General features: G+C 40.1%; 2 protein-coding genes across 2 annotated transcripts in view; one reads left to right on the forward strand and one right to left on the reverse strand.

Moving 5' to 3' along the window:
- Positions 1–2,043, forward strand: part of LOC124117483 (sodium/glucose cotransporter 4-like) — a 91,928-nt gene extending 89,885 nt beyond the window's left edge. The window contains exon 16 of the mRNA XM_046479399.2: positions 546–2,043. Within this exon, the coding sequence (XP_046335355.2) occupies positions 546–754 (209 nt within the window). The 3' untranslated portion in view covers positions 755–2,043. The remainder of the gene's footprint in view (positions 1–545) is intronic.
- Positions 2,044–9,479: 7,436 nt separating this feature from the next.
- LOC124117502 (extensin-like) lies at positions 9,480–20,306 on the reverse strand. The gene is made up of 4 exons (XM_046479431.2): positions 20,162–20,306; positions 17,348–17,532; positions 15,680–15,808; positions 9,480–9,657 (listed from the first exon to the last, which is right to left on the reverse strand). The coding sequence occupies exons 1-4, from the start codon at positions 20,169–20,171 to the stop codon at positions 9,505–9,507; spliced, it is 477 nt and encodes a 158-aa protein (XP_046335387.2). The 5' UTR covers positions 20,172–20,306; the 3' UTR covers positions 9,480–9,504.
- Between the last annotated feature and the right edge of the window lie 208 nt (positions 20,307–20,514).

Genomic DNA, 20,514 nt, shown 5'->3' on the forward strand with positions numbered 1-20,514 from the left:
ATGATAAATTATTTTATTACGCATTAAATGATGAAATACTGTATTTATCTGAACTGAATATAACTGATACCTCTTTCGAGTGAAATAACGTCTTATGACACAGCGGTTTTCAAAAAAAATGTGAAACTCACAACATTTGTCCCATTTTGCTAAATACCATGTGTATCTCATCTCGTGACCCGAAAAACGTTTTTCCCCTGAAGCACGCCACTCATGATCATGAACCCATGAAGATCCGAGTTAGAATAGGCCTTCAGCAACCCATGAATGTCGTAAGAGACGACTAACGGGATAATCTGGTCAGGCTCGCCAACGTGGTTCATGCATGCCAGCGTATCTCAATTGCGTGGGTCGATCCCCGGATTGCGTGGTTCAGACTCGATTATTTACAGCTGGAATATTGCTGAGTACGACATTTAACAAAACACCAATTTTGTTAGGTTCATTGATTAGACAAAGGTTTTTTGGACAAGAGAAGCCTGATATCCTCAATATATTCATATATGTATTACACTTCTTCCATTCCATTATATTATATCTTACAGGGAAAGGTAAGGCAATATGCAAAGCTATTGCGATGTGGATGTGCGGGATGACCCAGAGGAAGTCCCGGATCCTGTCACCCTATGAACGAGCAGCCATACAGAAGCGATTTACCAGTTTGGAAGAAAATGAGACAACAAAAGCTGTGTTGAATATTAGCGCCATTGGACTTTCAATGCTGACTGCCTTTCTCTTTGGTTATTACAGTTAAAAAAAGTATCTTTTTTATGCAAATCATTAAATGTATTAATCATATGTAATAAGATGAGTCGTTCATGAACTGTTTCATCAGCTGCAATGTGTTTGCTCAAATTAAAGCTTTGTCGCTACTATTAGATTTGACAACCGCAGCCATGGATACTTCACACCTGACATATGATTTGGGGACATTGAAGGCCAAGGTCAATTGGTATGATCAAGGCATCGAAAAGTTGAACTTGAGAATTAATGATTGGAATTTGATGACACTTGGTTTACATGACCTCCAAGGCGGGTTCCGACAGCATCAACTTTTGGTCGACCGCTGTGTAAGGTCAAGGTCACCGTAGGACAAATGATTGAACATCGCTTAAATTTTGTGGATAGGTCACTGTACACCTTTTTTGAACTTGGGAAATTTGATTTTAATTCATGAAAATAATAACAAAACAGTTTTCAATGATAAATAATACATAATCACTTTCTTCTATACTCATACTATATTTCAATCACCACACGTGTAATTTCTTTTACTGCATTGGTCTTATGTTGTCATGGAATTTGGAGTTTGCATAACTGTGTTGTAAAGGTAGCTACAGGCATGCATTTGTTTGTTTTATATTACATTATCCGTATTGTTGTCATTAAACCGGTGGTGCCTAAGGTAGACAGAGGCATGGACCGATCTCTTTCAAAGTTGAACTGCATTGGGCATTTATTTTCTGAAAACGGCAGTGGTGTTATTTTACTAGAAGTGTTTATCACTTTGTCATGAATGTAGCTAGAGGCAATGGACTTTCTGTTTCTACGTTGTACTGCATTTGACATCTGTTTACTTAAATCCGGAAGTGATGTAATTAAACCGGAAGGGCTTATAACTTGTTTGGGGTGGCTATATGGCATATGTTTAAATTGTACTTCATTTTGACAACATTAGGGATCAAAGATGAATATAGATGGATGTTGGTTCCATCTTTGTTCATGATACATGTTTCTGTTGGGAAAGCTTTGGGGCACTCAAAGGTGGTGATGGGGCTTTCTGTTCTTTTGCGTGTAATGCGTACACTTTTGTATACTTTAGTCTCTTGGACTCAAAAGGATACGTCAGATGGGTACAGTGTTCCCGTGGTTAGCGGGAGCAATGTAAGAAACAATTTTAACCACAAACATGATCTAACGTTTAATACTTGCATCACAATGTGCCTCCCTATAGACATTGAAACTCTACCTGTTACTTTTGTCATGTGATCAGAGTGAGTGAGTGAGTGAGTGAGTGAGTTGGGTTTAACGCCGCTTTTGACAGTATTCCAGTTATATCACGGCGTGTCAGCTTAATGTGGGAGGAAAGCCCGACGTGATGCAGGCTTCAGACGTTTAGCACTTCGGTGAAACCCACGAGCACGGGTATGGTGCTGACAAACCTAGAAACATAATCGGGGCGAACCGAGATTCGAACCCACAATCATAGGTTTCTGGCGTGCACAAGGGACGCAACTCTGCACATCGAATCGCGGCGCCTTAGACGACTGGGCCACCCATGGCCCCTCATGTGATCAGACCGTGCGCACATGTAATTGTGAGTGAATGGCCGAGTGATTCAGTGATTTGGTTGAGAGAGAGAGAGAGAGAGAGAGAGAGAGAGAGAGAGAGAGAGAGAGAGAGAGAGAGAGAGAGAGAGAGAGAGAGAGAGAGAGAGTGTGTGTCAAAAAGGTTTATCCCAGGTAAAGACACCACGCCGGGAATCCTTTATTGGCAAAAATGTGACGGATACAACATTGTACATATTTATTTTATTCGCCTTCAGTATCTGCTTTTAAGTGTTCAACTTTAAACATAAATCATTAGTTAAGATAGATTAAATGTAATTAATGTGTCCTTCATGTTGTAAGCCTTAACAAACCCAAACCATGACTTGCTCAACTGATTGGCTAAGCTAACCCTGCTCACTGCATGTTCTCAGTCTGCACACCCGTAAAGTCATGTATATGTATGTATTTTGAAAGAGATTTGTAATCGCTTTACACTTAGATAATATAAAATATGAATAATTATTCTATTTGGTTCTTACATCAGTTAGCAGATCATTGTACAGTGTAACAACTAATATATGAATAAGATGTGTTTGTAATGTAAAACGGTTTGTAATACTGTGATGTCGATGACTGCATTATGTATATTGTTAATATTACTTATCATTCCTTTAATATGTTTCAGGGTGTAGATACTAGATAGATAAATGACAAATCCATTGGCTGAATTCACTGCCCTGCTATAAAAACACAACGTTTGTTCTAAATTTCTAATGTACATTTATGTTTGTGTTTTTCATTATGACGTCAACGGTCTTCACTTTGTACTGTTTGAACATGTGAATTTTAAGTGCAATAAATAACTTTGACTAGCCCAATGTCGTTATCACTTGTTCGTTTAAAACCTCTGTTGCCAGGCCATTGTAACTATGGGAGGCCATCCGTGGTGTGGCCCTTATGTTACAAGTAAGATCAGTTAGTAATACATGTGCTGTTCTCGTGACATCAATGAGGGAACGTATCATTGTGAGCCTCTCATTGTTGACATCACCACTAACGGAACTCTCATTTCGAGGACCATTCGGTGCCCGGATGTATCCCCCGGTGGCTAAAGCCGCAACAAGTGTGTGCAGAGTTACGGCCCTTAGTTGTAAAGCACCCGCTGACATGTAAACTTTGTAAACATGAAAAGATTTGCAAAATATCTATCGACGCTCAGTTAGCTGTAAATATGCTTTGCAAAGCCTGTAGTCGACCAAAATCTGCACTAGTGTCTAGTTCGTCGCGCGATTTTGATTGGACTATGCATAGACTCGATAGTCCAGCCAAAATGTAACGCCGGAATTCCAGCCTAGTTAGGGGAGAGTGGAAACTGTACTTTTATATTCAGTTAACGCCCTTACCTCGGGAAGATGGGGAAGACTAGGGAACACAGTCTGGTGTTAAACGCTATACTGACATTTCTAAATAAAATGGCTATTTATTTTTACAAAAATAATTCGTGAGCCAGTTATTCTTGTGTAAAATGCGCCAGGTGCATATTGACGCTTATAACAACAAATAAATGAACTAACAATATCACACTGAAAAATTATCTCATAATGTACACCAAATTCTAACCTAAAACACTTTTGTCAAACAACAACTCATGCAGAGTTTGACAGAAAATGACTGAAAGAATCGTTGGTGGTGGATTGAAAAGCGGAATTCAGGGGTTAAACCACTCCACACCCAATCCCACTCCGTTTGAAACCCACAACCAGTAAAACCTTCCCTCCCTACCGTGGGTACAAACTGTTCGTTTGAGAAAAAGTGGTCCCGCCTCTGATGATTATTTTCCGGTAATAAACATATATCCCAAAAAAATTGATACACTAATTCTTTTTTCGCATTGACATTTATCGCAAAAATCATTACCGTGGCAAATAAATGAACTTGATATATATTTTCTTCATTTTTCATGACTACGACATCTTCATATATATCATCTATCCTGTTTTCATATATATAATGTACGTGGTGGTGAATATTAACGTGTTTCATGTTCGTTTTATAGTTATTCTTAAAGAGGCCTCATGAATATTCATATCTAAACCAGAACGAGGCTAACGTAGGGAAATTCACCTTATCATAATGGCGGCGAATGCTATTGGCTAAGAATGGTCTATTAATTTCAGGGCTTGCATAAACTGTGCATACAGAAGATTCTCAACTGTAAGTCTCGTTTATTAAAAATGGCCCGGAAATGAGGCAGCCACCCCCCTTGTGGCACGCGGGATTCAGGTGTTTGTTTAGAGGGTACTCGGGACTCATATGAAATGGCCATAGTCGCCATGCTGGCAGTGAAAGGCGACTATGCTTGTCTCAAGAGGCGACTAACGGGATCGGGTGGTCAGACTCGCTGACTTGGTTGATGCATGTCATCGTATCCCATTTGCGTGGATCGATGCTCATGATGTCAATCACTCACTGGATTGTCTGGTCCAGACTCGATTATTTACAGACCGACGTCATACAGCTGGAATATTGCTGAGTGCGGCTTTAAACAACAAACAAAACAAGATAGCTGAATGAAACAAAAACAAAAATCCAAATTGACAAAGAAACAAAATATTTTAACTTGTGTAAGAGTATACGGGTCACACCCCATCTGTGGAGTAAAGATGTCTCTCTGTATAATTAAGATAAAATTAATAAAATACAGTGTCAGATATATATGAATTTCTCACAAACATGCTGGCTGATAGCAGTCAGTCGATTGTGAGTTCAACTTCAAGCATAGTTGTGGCCACCAACCAAACCAATATTCCGATTGGCGCAAGTTGACGACGCGCATAGGGAGCCGGGAACCAGCTTAGACTTTTCTTTTGGAAGGGCGAGCAGCGAGACTGGTTCCCGTTCGTTCCTACGACAGACGACACCAAACGATAAATGTAGGTGTCATGCGCCGAGGAGGAGCTCGGATGTGACTCCATTCACAATGGCGAAATCCTATTTCAAATATTTCAGCTGTTTAGGTTATTTTCTCAAGAAAGACGCTAGAACAGGTGGTTAGAAAATGTTCTTGGCATTTTCATGAATACTGTATGTATAAGTCACGAGGGCACGAGAATAACGACTGTTGCAACTTTTAGTGAAGGAAAACATTATTTAAGCTGTTTCGAGACACGAAAGTCGTCTTAATCTATTTTCAACAGCGAGATGTGCGTTAATATTTCTTGCAGCTCGCTAGTGTTACGAATCGTATGTATTATGCAGAGAATTGAACGACCACTTCATGAAACATCGTTTTGGTCTCTATTTAGCATTTTTGATGACGCCAATATCGCCGATTAAACCTAAGTTTCTCCCGACATTTTTACAAAGAATATAGTTTCTCGGACCCCATACACAACTTTTCTCTAAAAGCGCGAGGCCCGGCTTTTACTCGAAGCTACTAATGTAAATAATGAACTTTTATCAATAAAATATGCATTGTTAGATAAAATAAATGAAATCTGATATAGAGAACACGAATAAGCATAAAGGTTAGTGAGTGCATTTTGTTCCGTTAAGCGTACATGACCAATACCGCGATATCCCGAGGTTGCAGGCTACATAGTTCTAAAACACAAGATTGAAACTTATCAGTTAGATCTTTGTCCTTAAAAGACTTTGTGGTGCTAAATTTTAAAGGTGCTCCTGGTGTTTCGTGATCGGGTCACTGGTTCTGATATTTGGTCTCTAGATTTTATTCACATGAAAATCCATTTATTGTGCATTTGTTTCATTGTTACATTTTGAAATTAATTATAAAGTTAAATAAATCTATTGATTTGGAAGACTTAATGGATAAATTTTAATGTGTTTTGGGACTGATATAATAATAAGATGAATATATTAATCATTTTTAATTAAATTTGTACAATGACATGTATCATTTGAACATAACTTTGCAACACATTCATGTGGATTTTTTTTTCACACACTATCATGCAATAGCCATTTTAAACAATATTACAGTATTCATGGTACGGCAATTAATCAACTGAACATGCTGAAAATACTTCAGTGTGACTGTGAGGTTATTGAAAATATTATGACACATGACACATCTGGCATGATAACTACTGGATATGGAAAATTACTATGCTATGATATAATCAGTGTGTTGAATGAGGGGAAAACATTTACAGTATTAGGTATTTTATCATGATACATTTCATATTATCAAATTGTATATGGTCCCAGACCCATTTGTTCTTGTGAAAACATCCTTAGGAAATGCATTAACATGATGAAGGAAGTGAGGTGAGGTGAGGTGAGGTGAGGTGAGGTGAGGTGAAATGAGGTTTAACTTCGCGTCCAAGATTATTGCACTTATATAGCGACGTGCATGTACGTGTGTGTGTTTGTGTGGCTGCTTGTACTAGTCCGGACTGATGCCGATTTATAGTGCTAGCTCACTGAGATACCATGCCGCAGTTTAACACGAATACCCCACTCAGACACAGTATACTGACTCCGAGCCGACCAGTTCTTGTTTTAGCCCCTTAATGCCAAGCGCCAGAAAGGGTAACAACAAGTACCATCTTCTAATGTCTTTTCGTATGACGCGGTCGGGGATCGAACCCCGGACCTTCCGCTCTCCGGGCGGACGGTCTATCACTAGACCACGGAGGCTGTCGGTAAAATCAAGAAAGAACCTGTTACTGAAACATGTGTCATCACAGAGAGAGAATTGTTGGAAACAGGTGATCTCAAGAAAGATACTGTTACTGACATTAGTGGAAACACTGACTGTGAGAGAGAAGGGATATAAAAAGTCAAGTGACCTGCAGGTACACAAGAGGATTCACAGAGGAATCAAGCCTTATCAGTGAGTTGAATGTCGGAAAGCATTTATACACTCAAATAGCCTTAAGTCACTCATGATAATTCACAGTGGAGTCAAGCCTTATAAGTGTGATGCATGTGGGAAAAGATTTACACAGTCAGGTGAACTGCAGACACACATGAGGATTCACAGCGAAGTGAGGCCTTATAAATGTGGTGAATGTGGGAAAGGATTTAAACAGTCAAGTACCCTGCATGTACACATGAAGATTCACAGTGGAGTCAAGTCTCATGAGTGTGTTGAATGTCGGAAAGGATTTAAACGGTCGGGTGACCTGCATGAACACAAGAGGATTCATAATGGAGTCAAGCCTTATCAGTGTGTTACATGTTGGAAAGGATTTACACAATCAAGTAGTCTACATAGACACATGAAGATTCACAGTGGACTCATGCCGTATCAGTGTGTTGAATGTGGGAAAGGATTTAAACTGTCAGGTGACCTGCAGAAACACACAAGGATTCACAGTGGAGTCAAACCTTATCAGTGTGTCGAATGTGGGAAAGGATTTACAAAGTCAAGTGTCCTGCAGACACACATAAGGACTCACAGTGGAGTGAAACCTTATCAGTGTGATACATGTGGGAAAGGATTTACACGATCAGATGACCTGCAGTCACATATGAGGATTCACAGTGCAGAGCTTGATTTAGCTACATAAAAGATGCACAAGTGCAACCTATTATAGAAAAGTGCAACCTAATCATGCTTATATTTATTTCTACATGCACTAAGCGCATGTTTAACAAATTCACATTTGTGTCTTACTTAGCCTTACTTTTCCACACAACTAGTTTGAACAGTGAATACCTCTAAAGCTTTATGGGCCATATTACCAGTGTCCGCGCTGGCTTTTGAAACTGCCAACTCTAAAATCTAACGGTCCCCCCCTTTTTTGTCAGTCCCAATTTTCAACAATTAAATAATGTATGAAAATTACCTGGTTTTAATTCTTCCAACATCATGTTCAATGCAATGACGTCATCTCTTGAGTAACTTAGTTAGATCTACACATCATTCACACAAAGTTCAGTCACAATTTTCTCTGTGTTTTAAATGTTTTGAGACTAAGTTGCTACAAATATATATTTAACCAACTGAAATCTTATCATGCTTATGCCATTGCACTAAAAATAGACAAGGGGAAATCCTGATTGTAAACTGACAGACAAGCTGGCTTCGTTCGAAAAATATACTTATATGAATATTGCTGATGTTTTGTTCAACAACATAGATTTTTACTTTGCCTGTCCACAGGGACTGGTAGTCACATGAATTACCAGTCCAACTCCAAGCCAAATTTTACCGGTAAACGGGAACACAGACTACATAATAAATCCCTTGGTTATGTGTAATTTGCCATCCCTTCTTTGGTACTGTTTGTACTTCAAGATTAGGTGCACGTTCTATTACGTTTTACGGCAGTATTTATCATCAGAGATATGAGATGTATTTATTCAGTTTATGCATCTACGTTTCATTTTTGATAAATTGATTGGACAAGAGTGCAACCATGTGGGGCAATTATGTTTTCATGTCAGCATGCACCTGGTGCAACTAAAATGTCGCTGTATGGTGAGAGCACTAGATGATGTGCCTCTGTTTAAGCCCTACTAACCAACTACCAGTTGAGCCAATAATCACCCTGACTTTGTTGTTGTACAACTGTATCCATTTATACAATAGCCATATCTTCCCGAGGCAAGAGAGTTAACTGACTATAAAAGTCCAGTTTCCAACCTTGCCGAACTAGGCTGGTATTATGGAGTTAGATTTTGGCTGGACTAACGAGTTTATGCATAGTCCAATCAAAATCGGGCACCGAAATCGAAATCCGGTTCGTAAACTCTCATGCAGACTTTGGTCGATTGCAGGATTTGCAATGCATGTTCACCGCCAACTCGTTGTCAACAGATATTTTCCAAATCTTTTCAAGTTTTTAATCAAGGTGCTCACGTGATTTGATGCATTTCGCGATGTAAGACCCGTTTTATTACAATATAGATCTTGATTGTCGATCAGATCGTCTTGACTGAGCGCCACAATTTCGTTGTTTTACGAGAGGTGGAATCTGATTGGTCCATAGGAGAGGCTTAGAAGGGACATCACTTGAAATAGCCACTGGTGGCGCTACGATCGAGCCCAGGAATTCCAGCCTAGTTCGGCAAGGGTGGAATCTGGACTTTTAAAGTCAGTTAACTCCCTTGCCTTGGGAAGATATAATATAATATAATATGATATGATATGATATGATATGATATGATATGATATATGATATGATATGATATGATATGATATAATATTTTTGAACCCATCAACAACAGAAAGCGCTGTGTGTGTACTAAAGAAACTTTCACTTTATTGAATATTCAACATTCCCATTTTGAACATCACTGTTAACACAACAGCGCCGAATACGCCAATGACTATAGCAGAGATAGCATTGAATCTAGCTGTCCGTCCATTGAAGAAGGCTTTGCCGTAGTCACCATGTTGGTAAGAATTGCGAGACTGAAATAAGGATTGATTACTATGAGAAATAAACAAAAGTCAAATTTAAAACTGACATACTCATTTTCACATGTTCATGCAAAATATTACCCAAATTACTATTACCAATTTGACTTTAACCCAATTCACCGGGGAGATCCGGGGTAGAACAGGTCTTCAGCAACCAATGCTTGAAGTAAATGGTGACTATGCTTGTCTTAATTAAGAGGGGACTAACAGGATCACGTGGTCAGACTCGCTGACCTGGTTGATGCATGTCATCGTATCCCAATTGCGTGAATCGGTGTTTATGATGTCAATCACTGGATTGTCTGATACAGACTTGATTACTTGCAGACTGCCGTCATATATCTGGAAATTTGCTGAGTGCGGCGATAAACAACAAACAAACAAACAAATATTACCCAATTGACTATTACCCATTTTTGCATATAACAATACTTGGGACATTAGATTCTTTGCACATGCAACCAAAGTATCAGATCACTTTCATGAAATACCTTGATTAAAGAAGCTGCATGACTTAAAATGTTTCTCCTTTGTCCGTTCAGTTCCTCTACGCTGTCAACCCCGATACTATTCGCTAACTGTGTCAACACAATAATGTCCATCCTGATACTTTGAATGTTCTGTCAACACTATAATGTCCACCCCGATACCATGTGACTGCTCTGCCAACACTATAACATGTAAAATGTCCATCCTGATACTATCTGACTGCTCTGTCAACACTATAATGTCCACCCTGATACCACGTGACTGCTTTGTCAACACTATAATGACCACCTTGATACCATGTGATTGCTCTGTCAACACTATAATGTCAACCTTGATACCACGTGACTGCTCTGTCAACACTATAATGTCCACCCTGATGCTATGTGACTGCTCTGTCTACACTATAATGTCCATCCTGATACTATGTGACTGCTCTGTCTACACTATAATGTCCATCCTGATACTATGAATGCTCTGTCAACACTATAATGCCCCCCCCCCCCCCCCCCCCCCCCCCGATACCATGTGACTGCTCTGTCAACACTATAACATGTATAATGTCCACCCTGATACTGACTGCTCTGTCAACACAATAATGTCCATCCTGATACTATCTGACTGCTCTGCCAACACTATAATGTCGACCCTGATACCATGTGACTGCTCTGTCAACACTAAAATGTCCACCCTGATACCATGTGACTGCTCTGTCAACACTATAACATGTAAAATGTCCATCCTGATACTATCTGACTGCTCTGTCAACACTATAATGTCCACCCTGATACCACGTGACTGCTTTGTCAACACTATAATGACCACCTTGATACCATGTGATTGCTCTGTCAACACTATAATGTCAACCTTGATACCACGTGACTGCTCTGTCAACACTATAATGTCCACCCTGATGCTATGTGACTGCTCTGTCTACACTATAATGTCCATCCTGATACTATGTGACTGCTCTGTCTACACTATAATGTCCATCCTGATACTATGAATGCTCTGTCAACACTATAATGCCCCCCCCCCCCCCCCCCCCCCCCCCCCGATACCATGTGACTGCTCTGTCAACACTATAACATGTATAATGTCCACCCTGATACTGACTGCTCTGTCAACACAATAATGTCCATCCTGATACTATCTGACTGCTCTGCCAACACTATAATGTCGACCCTGATACCATGTGACTGCTCTGTCAACACTAAAATGTCCACCCTGATACCATGTGACTGCTCTGTCAACAGACTAATGTCCATCCTAATACCACGTGACTGCTCTGTCAACACTTTAATGTCGACCCTGATACCATGTGACTGTTCTGTCAACACTATAATGTCCACCCTGATACCATGTGACTGCTCTGTCAACAGACTAATGTCCATCCTGATACTACGTGACTGCTCTGTCAACACTATAATGTCGACCCTGATACCATGTGACTGTTCTGTCAACACTATAATGTCCACCCCGATACCATGTGACTGCTCTGTCAACACTATAACATGTAAAATGTCCATCCTGATACTATCTGACTGCTCTGTCAACACTATAACATGTAAAATATCCATCCTGATACTATCTGACTGCTCTGTCAACACTATAATGTCCACCCTGATACCACGTGACTGCTTTGTCAACACTATAATGACCACCTTGATACCATGTGATTGCTCTGTCAACACTATAATGACCACCTTGATACCATGTGATTGCTCTGTCAACACTATAATGACCACCTTGATACCATGTGACTGATCTGTCAACACTATAATGTCAACCTTGATACCACGTGACTGCTCTGCCAACACTATAATGTCCACCTTGATACCACGTGACTGCTTTGTCAACACTATAATGACCACCTTGATACCATGTGATTGCTCTGTCAACACTATAATGTCCACCCTGATGCTATGTGACTGCTCTGTCAACACTATAATGTCCACCCTGATACCACGTGACTGCTTTGTCAACACTATAATGACCACCTTGATACCATGTGATTGCTCTGTCAACACTATAATGTCAACCTTGATACCACGTGACTGCTCTGTCAACACTATAATGTCCACCCTGATGCTATGTGACTGCTCTGTCAACACTATAATGTCCATCCTGATACTATCTGACTGCTCTGCCAACACTATAATGTCGACCCTGATACCATGTGACTGCTCTGTCAACACTAAAATATCCACCCTGATGCCATGTGACTGCTCTGTCAACACAATAATGTCCATCCTGATACTATCTGACTGCTCTGTCAACCCTATAATGTCCACCCTGATACCATGTGACTGCTCTGTCAACAGACTAATGTCCATCCTGATACTACGTGACTGTTCTGTCAACACTATAATGTCCACCCTGATACCATGTGACTGCTCTGTCAACAGACTAATGTCCAACTTGATACCATGTGACTGCTCTGCCAACATTATAATGTCCACCTTGATACCATGTGACTGCTCTGTCAACACTATAATGTCCACCCTGATACCATGTGACTGTTCTGTCAACACTATAATGTCCACCCTGATACCACATGACTGCTCTGTCAACACTATATTGTCAACCCTGATACCATGTGACTGTTCTGTCAACACTATAATGTCCTCCCTGATACCATGTGACTGTTCTGCCAACACTATAATGTCCACCCTGATACCATGTGACTGTTCTGTCAACACTATAATGTCCACCTTGATACCATGTGACTGTTCTGTCAACACTATAATGTCCATCCTGATACCATGTGACTGCTCTGTCAACACTATAATGTCCACCTTGATACCATGTGACTGTTCTGTCAACACTATATTGTCAACCCTGATACCACGTGACTGTTCTGTCAACACTATAATGTCCATCCTGATACCATGTGACTGTTCTGTCAACACTATCATGTCCACCCTGATACTATGTGACTGCTCTGTCAACACTGTAATGTCCACCCTGATACAATCTGACTGCTCTGCCAACAGTATAATGTCCACCTTGATACCATGTGACTGTTCTGTCAACACTATAATGTCCACCCTGATACCACGTGACTGCTCTGTCAACACTATAATGTCCACCTTGATACAATGTGACTGCTCTGTCAACACTATAACATGTATAATCGCCACCCTGATACCATGTTACAGATCTGTCAACACTATAATGTCCACCCTGATACCATGTGACTGCTCTGTCAACACTATAATGTCCACCTTGATACCATGTGACTGCTCTGTCAACACTATAATGTCCACCTTGATACCATGTGACTGCTCTGTCAACACTATAATGTCCACCTTGATACCATGTGACTGCTCTGCCAACACTATAATGTCCACCTTGATACCATGTGACTGCTCTGTCAACACTATAATGTCCACCTTGATACCATGTGAGTGTTCTGTCAACACAATAATGTCCACCCTGATACCATGTGACTGCTCTGCCAACACTATAATGTCCACCTTGATACCATGTGACTGCTCTGTCAACACTATAACATGTATGATGTCCACCCTGATACCATGTGACTGTTCTGTCAACAGACTAATGTCCAACTTGATACCATGTGACTGCTCTGTCAACACTATAATGTCCACCCTGATACCATGTGACTGCTCTGCCAACACTATAATGTCAACCCTGATACCATGTGACTACTCTGTCAACACAATAATGTCCATCCTGATACTATCTGCCTGCTCTGTCAACACAATAATGTCCACCCTGATACCACGTGACTGCTCTGTCAACACTATAATGTCGACCCTGATACCATGTGACTGTTCTGTAAACACTATAATGTCCACCCTGATACCATGTGACTGTTCTGTCAACACTATAATGTCCACCCTGATACCATGTGACTGCTCTGTCAACACTGTAATGTCCACCTTGATACCACGTGGCTGCTCTGTCAACAGTATAATGTCCACCTTGATACCCCGTGGCTGCTCTGTCAACAGTATAATGTCCACCTTGATACCACGTGGCTGCTCTGTCAACAGTATAATGTCCACCTTGATACCCCGTGGCTGCTCTGTCAACACTATAATGTCCACCCTGATACCATGTGACTGCTCTGTCAACACTATAATGTCCACCTTGATACCACGTGGCTGCTCTGTCAACAGTATAATGTCCACCTTGATACCATGTGACTGTTCTGTCAACACTATAATGTCCACCCTGATACCACGTGACTGCTCTGTCAACTCTATAATGTCCTCCTTGATACCATGTGACTGCTCTGTCAACACTATAACATGTATAATCTCCACCCTGATACATTGTTACTGATCTGTCAACACTATAATGTCCACCTTGATACTATGTGACTGCTCTGTCATCACTTTAATGTCCACCTTGATACCATGTGACTGCTCTGTCAACACTATAATGTCAACCTTGATACCATGTGACTGCTCTGTCAACACTATAATGTCCACCTTGATACCATGTGACAGCTCTGTCAACACTATAATGTCCACCTTGATACCATGTGAGTGTTCTGTCAACACTATAATGTCCACCTTGATACCATGTGACTGCTCTGTCAACACTATAATATCCATCTTGATACCATGTGACTGTTCTGTCAACACTATAATGTCCACCTTGATACCATGTGACTGTTCTGCGAACACACTAATGTCCGACCTGCTACCATGTGACTGCTCTGTCAACACTATAATGTCCACCTTGATACCATGTGACTGCTCTGTCAACACTATAATGTCCACCTTGATACCACGTGACTGTTCTGTCAACACACTAATGTCCGACCTGATACCATGTGACGACTCCGCCAAGACTATAATGTCAACCTTGATACCATGTGACTGCTCTGTCAACACTATAACATGTATAATGTCCACCCTGATACCATGTAACTGCTCTGTCAACAGACTCATGTCCACCCTGATACCATGTGACTGCTCTGTCAACACTATAATGTCAACCTTGATACCATGTGACTGTTCCGTCAACACTATAATGTCCACCTTGATACCATGTGACTGCTCTGTCAACACTATAATGTCCACCTTGATACCATGTGACTGTTCTGTCAACACTATAATGTCCATCTTGATACCACGTGACTGTTCTGTCAACACTATAACATGTATAATGTCCACCCTGATACCATGTGACTGCTCTGCCAATGCTATAATGTCCACCTTGATACCATGTGACTGCTCTGTCAACACTATAACATGTATAATGTCCACCCTGATATCATGTTACTGCTCTGTCAACACTGTAATGTCCACCCTGATACTATCTGACTGCTCTGTCAACACTATAATGCCCACCCTGATACTATCTGACTAATCTGTCAACACACTAATGTCCAACCTGATACTATGACTGCTCTGTCAACACTATAATGTCCACCCTGATACTATCTGACTGCTGTGTCAACTCTATAATGTCCACCCTGATAATGTCTGTCTGTCTCAAAGATCTCATCTGATCTCTGAACACCCTGCCCCCACCCACTTCTACTTACACGTTGCGAGGCCTGGATTGCACCCAGAGCTAACAGGGGACAGAAGAGGCAGGAGATGTAGGATAGCATCATGTAGTCAGGGGGTTGTGGGCCTGGGGGGTGTGGGCTCGGGGGTTGGATTGCCACGACCTGTGTATAACAAAATCAGGATATTTTATATATAAATATAATACACACAAAAATAAGTAAACAAACACAATGAAACAGAGCCATATAAGTCTCCATCTGTTAGGTTGTTTCAGATTCAGAAGCCTTGAAGGCTTTTACGCCGATTTAGAAGTGCAGTCTTCAGTCCCAGACGAATTTTGCGATTCTGCAGAAACGTTTGCAGAAGATGTGACTTACCACAGATACTGGACTTTCTTTTGGTCAATCAAAACACTATTTTTCCCTCCTTTTTTCTCAAGCTTTTCTGTCGAATTTTACACTCGAATGATGCCCAATGTTTTTACATGTGATTCAAACATACAAAATATGAATTCTACAATAAAATGAAATTTGAAAAACATAATTCTCACTTCTAAACGTTCTTATGGAATTATGACTCCCTAAAGTTGACACCTTAAACCAAACCAGAAATGTCTAAAGAGATTAAAATTTGTCAAAAGAAAGTTGTAATTAATTTTTGAGGGAAAATAGTTATCTTTTACTGACTTTTAGGTACTTTTACCGCAGAATCTTGATAAGTTCACCGCAGAATTTGACTTAGACTGAGAAGTAGCCAGGGCTGTACCATGCACTGACCATGCTGACATATCAGAGAGCAACTCTGTAGACAACTTGAGTTAGTAATTGGAGCCAAAGATGAGACTTGAGGATCACGAAGCGCATCATAGTATATGGGAATCTGTGTAGCATTTTAGCCTGTTTCGTTAATGTTAATGTTATATACCCACCGTCAAAAGAAACGCAAATTATAGTGAGTGAGTGAATGAGTGAGTGACTATGGTTTTACATTGCTTTTACCATTATTCCAGCAATATCACGGCGGGGGACACCAGAAATGGGCTTCACACATTGTACCCATGTCGGAAATCGAACCCGGGTCTTCCGCGCGACGAGCGAACGCTTTAACCACTAGGCTACCCGACCGCCCCGCAAGCTATGGAGAAGTATGAACGTTAGGAAGAGATGTTTCCAACTTGTAACACCTAGTGATATAACTAACAATCAGTCAAGTGTTACCACAGTGTCTTTATTCTTATCAAGATATGCTGCACCAGATTTCCAAACTTTACACGCTAATCCTGCACCAGACAAATGATGCATGTCAAGTCATCAATCTATGACGTCACATGTGATGCATTCATGACACACACATTATAGTTTGTTCATTTGTGCATAGAACCAATCTAATATCTTTTGAATACGAGTGATTCTTCACTTATTAACCAACATGTATGGTAGTCGCGTATCTTGTGCCGATGAGTATATATGTTATATGCTATATATATGTGGCTTTCTTGCACAATGTTTTCAGCAAAGCATTTGCTCTCTAGTCAAAGAATCAATGACGTGATTACGTCACAAATCAGCTCGAGAATGATACCAGTGGCCACGAAATGGATTTTAATTTACCGAAGGCGCCGATAATCTGCTGACATGGCTATTACAAAATGTGATGAAAAATAATTGTTCGTTATATTTGTAAGACATTGACTAACTCACCGTCACTTGATTGGCAGCTGCAGTCATCTCACTTTGTGGTTGTGGAAATCCTGACACCGGCGGGGCGTATCCTGACATCGGTGGGGTGTATCCTGGCATCGGCGGGGCGTATCCTGGCATCGGCGGGGCGTATCCTGGCATCGGCGGGGCGAACCCAGCCATTGCCTGCCCATATGATGGGGGAGCTTGAGTGGAAATTACAATCAATAATGTATCTAGTTGTAAGGTAGTGAGGGGTGGTCGGGTAGCCTAGTGGTTAAAGCGTTCGCTTGTCACGCCGAAGTCCCAGGTTCGATTCTTGACATTGGTACAATGTGTGAAGCCCATTTCTGGTGTTCCCCGCCATACTATTGCTGAAATATTGCAAAAAGCGGCGTAAAACCATACTCACTCACTGTAGTGGGGGTGAATATCACGTTACGCCTCAGCAAGTCAAATGTCTAATTAATAAATTGCAAGTCTCTAAATAGTCAGTATATTCGACAAACTGACAATCACCAGACACATATTGTAACGACAAACCAACCAAATGAAACTTTCGCGCTCACAAGGTTTGTCGGATCCCGGATTAGAACTTACGGCAATACCCACGCAACCTGTAATGGTCGTTATCAGGTGGCAAGGTATGGTCACGTGTCATCATGCTCATAATATCAATCACTCGATTATTTACATTGCCCCATGGTTGATCTAGATCTGCTCAGAGGCTGAGACCCCGAGTTTGCACAACGTTAGAAATTGGCACTCGTCCCCTCGTCCTTGCCAAACTTCCCAATAGTTAAGGTACCGAAAGGATAAGTAGAATTTTGCCCTTTTGGGGTTTTGCCATATCCGTGAGTATATGTAATTATAAGGACTAGTAGACTAAAACTGTTAAAATTGTCAGTACAACCCACAAATTGGAATTAAAAATGTACCAATTCATGTTGATATCGTCATGGTTATAACTAATGTTTTGCAGACTTGTTTTTTTTCCCACTGATAACAGGAGTCGGACCAATTCCTTATTCTGTACAAAATAATATATGTATGTTCGCACTTTGCCTGCCACCTTGTTTTGAATCCTAGATAAATCTTCATTCAAAATTAGAAACAGTAGACAGTTATTTTGCACATTTAGCATTGGCCTGTTTTGCTACATGCATCAAGGATCATTCAGAGACCTTAAGTTTTACTGGGCTTAAACTAGAAAAAGTAAGAAATATGGCTCCACCCCACACAGTCTTCCTGTACAAAGAATGAAGACACACTGGGATTGTCACATTGTACCTAGACTTTGAGTTGCCTCCCCTTGACCATTAACTTGGAGACGGTAATATTCCATGTACAAGGGTTATTTATTTAAATTCAATTTCAAATATAAACTTAGACAGATAAACGTGATCTGGTATAACTACAAGTAACATTCAAGTAAAGGTTCTTCCAATTCTACAAATCAAAAGTATAGATTGAATTAATTAACTATATCCATGTATTTGCAAAATAGAAATAAACAGAAAACTACTTGATCAGCATATCAATTTGATGTCTGAGTCACAAACATAAACGCAAAACATCTACATATTTTAATTCATCTCTGAATAGCAATTCAATACAGATGTCATGTTGTTTTGGTACAGTTGACATAAATGGGACATTATTAACTTATTATAGATAGTATAAACAAAATGAGCCACCCTTCCCTCAACCAAACTTTGAAATTAACAAATTCTTATTTATAAATGGATTAAGGATTTATTTAATAATTTACCAAGGCCTTTTTTTTGATGAACACAGGGTTAGCTTTTAAATACAAATTTATGACAATGTTTTGTCGCACAAAATGGGAACAATTCATGATTTTCTTCACATTTTCATAGGACATTCTTCAATAGCATGACTAAAATTTAAAACAACAACAACAATGTCCTAAAACATAAGCCATCTGAAAAACCTGAAAACAAGAAGTGCACAATTTATTGTCAACGAAATATGTAAGAGATCCGGATGTAAAGAACTGATAGATCTAGGCGAATTTAAACCCAGTTTAATATAAAGACTTATAAAAATATTTTAAGTCATGAAAGAATCATTCGATTATCATCATTCAGTGTTTGTTTGTACCTGTATGTTGTAAAACTAGCCCATTTCGGGCATTAGGATTAGCTGCCTTCTGGACCATTAACTCTGTTGTTTTAGACTTCCATTTTGTAGTTTCTTCGGTCACAGAACCATGACATATAATCAAATATTCTATACTAGTACTCTTCGTATTCGTCTGCGAATTTATTTGCAGAGAATATTAGTTACAATATCACGATCCTGGGCTTCGGTGAAGAATTTATTAACATTAGTGTATCCGACTGTCCCTTATCAAAGAGTGGTATTTATGTCTTATAAGGGGCAGATAAACTGTTTATATTCATTTTGAATCTTGGCTATGTGAGCAAGGTTTTGTCTTTTTGTCTTTGAGGTAAGGCACAGCAAGATCAAGCGTATCCGAGATGTCACGAAATTAGGATACAGACATAGCCAATGTTTCAGGGTTTCCCCTTGTTTACATCATGTTTTCGCGTGATGTTCTGTGGATAAGTGCTAAACCATCGCTGTTTTGTAAGGTGTATTCAAGTGGGAAAAAGATAAAGAAGTCCCAGAGTTATAGAAAGTGTGATCACTGTTTCTTCGCTAGATATGCGAATCTAAAGATCATTAATTTCGTTCAGCCTAGACCTTGGCTAAACATGGCCGAAAAACGCCGTGAACGCCGATTTTTCAAACAAAATGCCTACTTCCTTCCCTTAATTTCTGCCTGCGAATGAATCGAATACAACGTACCCGCAGTCATGATGTGAATCGGAACAATTTCAAAATCTTCTGTTAACTTGTAGTGCCGTTGGGGTTTGATAGCAACTTTCTCATCGTTGACGTGTATCGATCAAGGAAAACCCTTTTCAAAACGAGGCTTTGACCTATGTTGCCTCCCATCTTCACGTCGCTTCACCAAGGTCGAGGTCGTCTGTACCGTCACTCTAGCAAATGACACCATGTTGCTAATAGCATGAAATTCCGTTTTACATTGAACAGTTACTGGATTTGAAAAAAAGTGAATATGTCGAAATAAATTGGAAATGTCCTTGTGAATAATTGATGAAAAGCAATTTGTGTTCACGCAAGTTACACATGAAGTT

Source organism: Haliotis rufescens, unplaced genomic scaffold, assembly GCF_023055435.1.
Source record: "Haliotis rufescens isolate VD_foot unplaced genomic scaffold, xgHalRufe1.0.p SCAF_7, whole genome shotgun sequence".
Lineage (NCBI taxonomy): Eukaryota > Metazoa > Mollusca > Gastropoda > Lepetellida > Haliotidae > Haliotis > Haliotis rufescens.